This window comes from Tripterygium wilfordii, chromosome 13, assembly GCF_013401445.1.
Source record: "Tripterygium wilfordii isolate XIE 37 chromosome 13, ASM1340144v1, whole genome shotgun sequence".
NCBI classification, from domain to species: Eukaryota; Viridiplantae; Streptophyta; class Magnoliopsida; order Celastrales; family Celastraceae; genus Tripterygium; species Tripterygium wilfordii.
The window spans coordinates 5,894,642-5,904,749 of record NC_052244.1 but is presented as its reverse complement, the minus strand read 5'-3'; the positions used below and the strand labels follow the sequence as shown (position 1 = coordinate 5,904,749).

The window sequence follows — 10,108 nt, the reverse complement described above, 5'->3', positions numbered from 1 at the left end:
ATCGAAAAAGGCCATGGTGATGTCAACACATGTAATGGATTAACGGGACCATGTGTCCTGTCTGCATAAATCTGGCATTTGTGGCATCTGTTTGCATAATTTATACAATCCCTCTCCACGGTTAACCAATAATACCCTGCACGTATAATCTTCCTTGCCATTGCATATCCACTGGAGTGAGTCCCACATATTCCTTCATGAATTTCCTCCATAATTTGTTTAGCCTCCGCCATATCAACACAGCGCAAGAAAACTATCCCATCATTCCTTTTATAAAGAACATTTCCACTCAAGAAGAAAGATCCTGCCAGTCTTCGGATGGTACGCTTATCATTCTCTGATGCCCCTGATGGATATGCTTTCTTTTCAATGTACTGCTGAATATCATGATACCACGGTTTACCATCAGGCTCTCCCTCCAAATTTGAACAGTAACCTCGAACTTCTCGTCTCTCGATTTTAATCACTTGCACTTCCCCTTTTGGGTCTACATCAAACATTGCCGCCAAAGTTGCCAAAGCATCCGCTATTTGATTCTCCTCTCTTGGGATATGATCAAACTCAACCCAATCAAAGAACTTGACTAACTTTTTGATATGCTGGTAATATGGAATGAGCTTGTCATCTTTGGTTTCCCACTCATCATTCAATTGCCTAATCACCAACTGTGAATGACCATAAACCTGTAGCCTCTTAATCCCCATATCAATAGCAGCTTGAATTCCCATTGTACATGCTTCATACTCAGCCACATTGTTAGTACATTCGAAATACAACTTAGCTGTAAACGGTATAACATTCTCTTCAGGTGATATCAAAGCTGCACCGACTCCGCATCCTACGATATTAGAAGCACCATCGAACAACATAGTCCATTTTGCCAAATCCTTCTGATTCCCCTCTTCTATCGACACAGTCATGACATCAATATCTGGAAATTTCATATCCATTGGCTGAATATCATCAATTGCTCCATCCACCAAATAATGTGCTATTGCACTCCCTTTGATTGCCTTCTGTGTGACATACAAAATATCATATTCTGATAACAACATCTGCCATTTAGCTATCCTCCCTGAAAGAGAAGGTTTCTCAAAAATGTACTTGATAGGATCCATCCTAGAAATCAACCATGTAGTATGATAAAGCATGTACTGTCTAAGTCGATGTGCAGCCCAAACCAAAGAGCAACAAGTCTTCTCCAACATCGAATAATTTGCTTCACAACTAGTAAACTTCTTGCTTAAGTAATAAATAGCATGCTCTATCCTTCCCGATGAATCATGTTGTCCAGGCATACATCCCATCGAACTATCTGAGACAGTCAAATAGAGAATAAGCGGCCTGCCAGCCACAGGAGGCATCAACACTGGAGGACTTTTCAAGTACTGCTTGATCTTTTCGAATGCAATCTGACAATCTTCGTTCCACTCAGTAGAGTTACTCTTACGCAACAATTTAAAGATAGGTTCACAAGTAGCTGTCAACTGTGAAATGAATCTGGCAATGTAATTCAATCTTCCCAAGAAACCGCTAACTTCCTTTTCTGTCCGAGGGGGTGGCATCTCCAAGATCGCCTTCACTTTATCAGGATCTACCTCAATTCCTCTCCTGCTTACAACGAAACCTAACAACTTCCCCGAGGTTGCCCCAAATGTGCACTTAGCTGGATTCAACTTCAATTGATGCTTCCTTAATCGATCAAACAACTTCTGGAGATTCCCAATATGATCTTCACCTTCTTTGGATTTTGCTATCATATCATCGACATATACTTCAACTTCTCTATGCATCATGTCATGAAACAAAGTGACCATGGCTCTTTGATAAGTAGCACCGGCATTCATCAGACCAAACGGCATGACTTTATAGCAAAAGGTTCCCCATAGGGTAATAAAAGTTGTTTTCTCACGATCCTCTGGTGCCATCTTGATCTGATTGTAACCCGAAAATCCATCCATGAAAGAGAAAGTTGAATGTCTAGCCGTATTATCCACCAAAACATCGATATGGGGAAGAGGAAAATTATCCTTCGGGCTTGCACGATTGAGATCTCTATAATCGACACACATCCGAACCTTACCATCCTTCTTGGGAACAGGTACAATATTTGCCACCTATTCAGGGTATCTAGCCACTGCTAAAAAACCAGCGTCAAACTGCTTCTTCACTTCATCTCTTATTTTCAAAAGCATATCTGCCTTTAATCTCCTCAACTTTTGTTTCACTGGAGTACATTCTGGAATTAATGGCAACTTGTGAACAACTATACTTGTATCAAGACCGGGCATATCCTGATAAGACCATGCAAAGACATCCTAGTAATTATGCAATAAATCTATCAATTTCTTCTTGTTTTCTCCTTCGAAGCCAGCTCCTACCTTAACCTCCTTTTTCTCCGTTTCAGTTCCCAAATTAACAACTTCTGTTACCTCTTGATGTGGCTGTATTATTTTCTCCTCTTGATTGACTTGTCTTAACATTTCAGGTAAAATCTCAATTTCTTCCTCCATTTCATAGTCAGATTCAACATTGCTAATGGGTGCATCAAAGTCTGGTTCATTAAGTTCGTCATCTTCGTTATCATCATTTTCAATCCTGTTGAAGAAGTTAATAAAAATGGCTTTGAGAATGGGGAAGAAAAACTCAAATAGGAATGAAGAAACATGAATATGGATAACTATCAAAAGACTCTCATTTCATGGAAAAAGGAAATATGTACAAAGATAGAACATGCAATCGCCATACTATAAAATTTATTGAAAGCAAAGTAAAGCATGCTCATTACAAAAAGACCCAAGCGAAGGCCGTGAGCTGGGCCCACGATGGTAGTGCACTCGGGATTACCCTTGCAGATTCTTGAGAGATATTGGGAGCTCCAGACTGGTCCAGTTGCCAAGTTTGAAATTTGAAGGACGCGAGATGACAAAGCAAGGTCTAGCAGTTGAACTCTCTTCCTCTTCCACCATAGCAACTTGAAACTCTCCAAACTGATCACATATATTAGCGAGCATTGCCCCAGTTACATCAATCGAGTTTTCAAATAGCAATTTTTCAAAAACTACCCCAGTATCAGCCAAACTTATCTTGTTCTGCATCCCTTCATACACAAAACTGTCATAAAGCGAGTCTGATAGGGGTGACAATGATGCTTCTTGGGCGCTATGCTTATTTATGATTTTCTGTGCAGTATAAAAACGACATTAGTTGTCATTTATTTTAAAAATGTGCATGCATGTGATTATTATTTGTGAAAATCCTAAGTATTCTTTGCAATGGGACAAGACAATTAAAAGTAGAATCTCCTGTTATTCATTTCATTCATTCAAAGCATACATGAGAACCATCAGATTCAGTCCAATTGAATAACCGAAATTTCAACCACAAAAGCACCTCCTACTTGTACTGCATTTAACCTCTTCTGAAGCTCCTGTAAGTCACTTTTCAAATTCTTCAAAAATGCCCATATCTTTGTCAGCTCTGGCATTTCCAAAACAGGGTTGGAACTCAAATTTTGCAGACGTCGTTCATAAACCTCAGCCCAATCTGACAGGGTCATCAAACGACTCATCATCAACCTTACTTTGAATTTGGTACTTGCCTGCTCTTGTTGGACCTCCTCCAGCATTGAATGAAAATAATCATTCTGTTCCTTTAAAGTTGTGATCCCCTCCACCTGTTGCTGGTTCACTTCAAACATTTCATTCATCTGTTCTATCAATCCATCTTTCTCAGCTTCTATTCTTCTTTGCTCTTCTCTATCTGCATGCATCTGCAATTGTAGTTGATAAGCGTCTTCTTTCCAAGATGCGAGCTCTTCATTTAGCTTCCGAATCTGCTCCTGCACTTCTTGGAGTTCCACTTGTGTCCTGCTATGCTTTGCTAAATCATTCTCTTTTCTTTTCTTCATTTTCTTCTGCAGCTTCAAGAATTTCTTTTTCAACATATCAAACTGTCCTTTTTCCGCTTCTCGGGCTTCCCTCTCCCCCTGGACCTTCCTCTTCAGCTTTTTGCATTTGTTCTTATATCTACTATACTTCTCTTTCCATGAATTTTGCCTTGTTTCTACCTTTTCTTCTATTAGGGTGTCCACCACTTCATTAATCTCATTGGATGGTATTTCCAGACTTGAATTTTCATTTTCACAAGATATAGTCTCCTTCCTCTTCGTACTGGTAAAGCTGCCATACTGGGTAATAGTCTTCTTCCTTCCTCGGAGCCATTGTACATATCGATTTTTCCCTTCCGAATCTACAGTAAGCCTTCCGTGCTCCATTATATGGGTCCTTTTCCAGGCTTCTACCACTTGGTGAGATAGACATTTCCCCTTCTCATCCCCATGTGCGAATTCAAACTCCCACAAGCCATGTGTAACTGGCGTGCATAAATTGCCAGCCTCTTGACGTAAAAACATTGTTGGTGCTTGATCGGTACCTCCCCAGGGTCCCACCAATGGCACCCAGTTGTAATTACCACATCTGTAAAGCAAACCTTTGGGCTTGTACCATGTTGCTCGATCAAATGTCTCCTTCGGCTCTAACTCTTCCAGGAATTGTCTCCACACATCAACAGCTGGTACATTAGATTGCATCCTCGCCATCTTGAAATTCTGAATAGGATCTCTAAGCATCCGGGTGTGATCTTCAAATATAATGATCGGAGCTCCAATTCCTTTTGGGTACTTCAAGTGACTCACCAACCAGAGTCCTAATAATTGCGAACACCCCCGGAAACTGCCTTCTCCTTGAATGCAACAATGATTAAGGGATCGGATTGTCTCACATAAGATTGCAGGTATTGGATTGGTGCCATACTTGACAAGGTGAACCAATTTGATCACATTCTTTTCTACATATCCTCCTGCACAAGGAAATAACACTGCTCCATACACCGCAAGAGCAAAAGCCATCTGCCCTTCTGGAGTTGCAAACCTCCCCTGAGCGAAACCCATAAGTCTGTCAATTGGAAACACCCAAATATTACCTTTATCCTTTCCAGGAGTCCTGGTATGCTCTATCTGTAAAAATCGATGAACAATCTTCCTTCCATCAGTTACCTCCCCCGGATTATAAACCTTGTTCACATGTGGATCATATCCCAACAACTGACCATATTCTTCTAATAATGGAGACAAATCTGTTGTATTGAAAGTAAAGCAGCGGTATGCAGGGTCCCAGTAATGCATAGCAGCCTGAAGAAGAGTTACAGCTGTTTTGACAGTTAATAAATGCCCAATATGTCCATAAATTTCCCAAAATTCTTGCGTGCTTCATTACTTTGTGCTTCCCAAAACTGCGCTAGCCTTGGTGGTGCCTGTTCTTGAAACTGCGTCTTCCGAACAATTCCCAATGGTAAATCATCTTTTAAACTATCTCCGAGTTCTGCCTGTAATTTCTCCAACGCATCTCTAGTTTCCCACGGGCTGTCTCGTCTTATGTCACTGGTTCCTATCACTGCTTCCGCAAACATCCTCTTGTCCAATTGCAAAGAATTGCCTAGTGAATGTATGGGGGTACGAAAAGAATGAGTATAAGATGTGTATGAACATGTATGGGTAATTAACAATTATGCAAGTATATATGGACATGTATGGGTAATTAACAAGTGTACAAGTGTATATGAATATGTATGGATGATTAACAAATGTACAAGTATGTATGGATATGTAGAGATAATTGACAAGCGTACAAGTATATATGAACATGTATGCATGATTTAACAGATGTGCAAGTATATATGGACATGTATGGATGATTAACAAGTGTGTAAGATCATAACCTAGGCTAACATATTCATGGCAAGTGTATAAAAGATGTACATGTGTGGTTTGATGAAATGAAGAATAAAAATACAAGAAATAAATAGAGTCAAGGATAGGAGAGTTCCCCCATTGTTCCTAAAGAAGTTAGGTTCCTACAAACTTCTGAAGGTCTCGAACCAGATCTAAGGGTTATCTAATGTGCATATGGGTGGCATGTCTAACTATAACGCGGCTACGCGAGAGGCCACTGGATCAGGTTAGTTCACACCCCATATCTGGAAGTGGAACCCATCCCCCAATATCTTGAAGGGACGTCAATCCAGGAGGATGTTTTTCCTTGCTTACGTGAGGACAAAATCCATCAAAAGCAAAGATCAACCCTCACTAATCACTAGTAGGACCCGTATCCTTAACAAACACTCAAGCACTCAAATTTTATGAAACCAAAAACCTGTTATTTTATCTACAATCATGAACAAACACATTAGATTCCTCAAAATGTTGAAAGACTATTATACAACAAAATAAACAAATCAACCAAATAGGAAAACACCAAGACAACAAGGCCCGACCCCTTTGGTGTAACAACCATGATCCCCAGTGAAGTCGCCAGCTGAAGCAACCGGCTTGAAAAAACAATGAAGTCGCCACTAATTGATTTTTAGGATGCAATTGGACATCCATTTTGGTCTACGAGAAAAGTGGGTAAGGAGGTCTATTGAGCATGGGGAAGGTGTTAGGCACCCCACAACTCCCGAAAACGGTTACCTTCAAAAATGTTTTCCTATTTGGCTCTACTTTGTTTTGAGGAATGATTGTATGTCCCAAATGTTTTAATGAGTTTTCCATATGCCCGGAAAATCATGTATTATCAAATGGGTGGAAATGTTCCATTAATGTTAGACCAAGATTTGATTTTAAAAATCTTATTTTTATGGGTTTTGATAAAAAAAGAAGGAAAAAGGGTGCACGGGATCACTATGGCCATTCCCGGCTTGGCCAAAAATATTTTAAATAACTCCACTTGAAGTGGTCTTTGATAAAAAAAAGGGTGCACGGGATCACTATGGCCATTCCCGGCTTGGCCAAAAATGTTTGATAAAAACTCCACTTGAAGTGGTCTTTGATAAAAAAAAAAGGGTGCACGGGATCACTACGGCCATTCCCGGCTTGGCCGAAAACATTTAATAAAAAATTCCACTTGAAGTGGTTTTGGATAAAAAAGATGCACGGGATCACTACGGCCATTCCCGGCTTGGCCGAAAAAGTTAAATAAAAGACTCCACTTGAAGTGGTTGTTGAAATAAAAAGGTGCACGGGATCACTACGGCCATTTCCGGCTTGGCCGAAAATGTTTTACTTGGTCTTGGATGAAAAAGTCCATATCGGAGTGGGTTTTGATGTTTTTGATGATTTGGAAAAAAGGCTATTTAGATAGGAACATTGGAATGGGTTTTGATGGTTTTGGAGAAGAGATTTTTGGGAACTTGGTTGATGCACCAAAAAGGACCACAATCAATGAAAAAGATTCAATTCAAGCCTTACTCACAATTATGTTCTTCATGAGAAAAGAAAGAATCCATTTAAGGCCCATCGGACGGGCCAAATATCTTTAAACCCCCCTTTGGGTCCTTAAATAAATTTTCCTAATCCTTAAAAACATATTCGCTTTCCGGGTCCACGAAATCCAAATGTTTTGGATGAATGCCAATGGAACCCCAATATCTTGAAGGCTCCTTGGTATTCAAAGAAAACATAATGGTTCCGTAAATTAATCTTGGTGTGTTTATTAAAGTGAGACGGCTTGGATTAATTCTAATGACTAACGCGTTGAATTTATTTTCATGGCATTCAAACAATCCTAGCATACATCTAAGCATCATGGCATAGTGTGAGAAATCAAAATCCTAAGCATGCATCCTAGTGCAATCATTATTCACAAAAATCATTTCCTAATGTCTATATGCTTCTAGCACCCTAAAATATCATGTATGCACTTTTCACTATTTTTACTACACTATTACAAAGCTTACACTTTACAATTATGTACAAAACTAAATGATAAAATATAAATACAAATACAATACAAATATAACCCATGAAGGCCAATGCTCAAATCCGATCCAATTCCTCCATGTATGTCTTTTAGCCCAAGTCCTCTAAGTTGCCCTTCGGCCCAAGTGGGATCAAGCCCGGTTCAAGCCCCAACATCAAACACAAAAATAATGGGGTCAAATGGGTACTCAAATGCCATAGAAATTCAAATTAAATTAATCATACATACCCATATGCATTATAAACATATAGACACACATATACAAACATACAAACGGGTGTATATACATATTCCAACACATATACAACATATATATATATATACACACACCATATTATACACACGCCACATATACGTATACACGCACACCATATATATATACACACAACTCTTATGTCATCAATAACCATGGTTTCCGATTCAGATTCAGACCAGCAAGCTATACACGTTCTTCACAAATTACAAATATAATCATAGAGGCATTGAATACCATTTTGACTCACACTTCATCATTGTCAATCAAAAAACATTCTACAACTAGAAGCCACACTCAAAGAATTACATACAACTAAAACCTTCGAAACAAACCCTTCAGACACCTATAGAACCAAACAGCCAGCAATAAGTATATCAATCCAAACCACATTTCTTTTGAAACAAGCGTACGACCACCAGCTAAAATCAAAACCGGACATCATATCATACATGAGCACCATGAGCTGACAATATTCACACCAGAAAAATCAAAGCCAAGTATCAACATCAAGGTTTAACACAGTGAACGATCAAGAGTATCAAAACCAGATTCATATTCAAATACAACAAAATTAATATCGAAACCAAAACAAGGGTATCCAAATCAGAAAAGTCATCAAATATCAACGATTAAGCATGACAATAATCAGTGAACCCAAACATCAAAATTGGGCATTACGGTGCCAGCATACCAAGATATCCAAACCTACATACCTTGAAGAACTGAACCCCTTTTTTTCTACTTCTTCTCTGATTTGCAGCAGCTCTCCCTTCTCCTTCTTTCGCTACTGTCAACAATTTCTTTCAGTCCCTTTCTCTTGGCTTTCTCTCTTGCACTCCGGTTTCCCTTTCTCTCTTGGTTTTTTGCTTTCCTTTTCTCTCCTGCGGCTGCTATCACCCTTTTCTCTCTTTTTGTTTTTTTTTTCTTTCCTTGTGCGGCTGTTTCCCTTCTTTGCTCTCTCACAATTTGTTTTTGTTTTGTTTCACTTCAATTGTGCGGCTGCCCTCTCTCTCCCACAAGCTCTCTTTCTTTTATACCATATCCACATAAAACCCTATTTTCTCCTTTTACCAAAATGTCCCCCCAAACCCTATTTATTTTCTCCTTAGAAATCCTAAGAAACTAATATTTTGGTATTTTTCAATGTTTTTTTGCAAAAACCTAAAAGGTGTCACCTTTCCTTTTTAAAGGTTTTATTTATTATTTATTTAATTCTCCTATTTTTTAGATATTTTCTAGGGTTTTGTTGTATTGGGTTTGGGTTTGAATTTTTATGGGCTTATGACCCAAGAAATGGGCTTTAGGATTTTTTGCACGTTTGTGGGTCCAAGAAATAGGCTTTGAATTTTTTGTAAGCATATGGGCCTATGACACAGGCTCTTGAATTTTGAATTTTTGTACTTTTTTGTATTTTGGTTTTTATTAATTATTTTTCAACCGGACAAAAATCGGTTACTACACCCATGAAACCCTAGAATCCCAAATCACCCAATCTTTAAATACTAGCTTTTAGATTTAAGAAACTTACCAAGGTTGTAGAAACAAGTAGAGGGAAGGGATTCAAGCTTCCTTTAGGCCTCAAATGATGTAGGAACCCATGGATTTGAGAGAAAATTAGGTTTAGGGTTTGTTTAGGTCAGGTATTTTGAAAGAAATCACGAAAATGGGTGTTTTAAACAAATCTCGGGGTGCAGATTTAGGGAGGTGTCCGGACACCTATGCTTAAAATTCACTCTGTTTCAGTTTCTTTTATAACTGTCCGAAAGGCTTCTAAAAACTGTTAGGACGGTTACCTCTGTAGTAAAAATTTTCAGTTTTAAAACCACTCGTACACCCCCCAAATCACTCGGTATTAATTTCTAATGATTATATATATATATATATATATATATAGATATATATATATATACACATACTCAACACATGTTGGTCCTACCTAATTTCTAAAAGAAAGGAAGTTCGGGGTATTACACGTAGTGGCACTAAGAATCTCTAAGAGTTTCTTTGCTGCTGTCATTTTTTCTTTAGAAAGCGG

General features: G+C 38.7%; 1 protein-coding gene across 1 annotated transcript; it reads right to left on the bottom strand.

The window, feature by feature from the left end:
* Positions 1-3,011: 3,011 nt before the first annotated feature.
* Positions 3,012-9,044, bottom strand: LOC120012251. The gene is made up of 2 exons (XM_038863588.1): positions 8,787-9,044; positions 3,012-5,495 (listed from the first exon to the last, which is right to left on the bottom strand). Exon 2 carries the CDS (start codon positions 5,183-5,185, stop codon positions 3,353-3,355), a length of 1,833 nt encoding a protein of 610 aa, XP_038719516.1. The 5' UTR covers positions 5,186-5,495; positions 8,787-9,044; the 3' UTR covers positions 3,012-3,352.
* Positions 9,045-10,108: the final 1,064 nt, after the last annotated feature.

Bases quoted from the DNA above. Each gene is read 5' to 3' on its own strand.
- LOC120012251 (XM_038863588.1), bottom strand. From the start codon at position 5,185: ATGCATTACTGGGACCCTGCATACCGCTGCTTTACTTTCAATACAACA.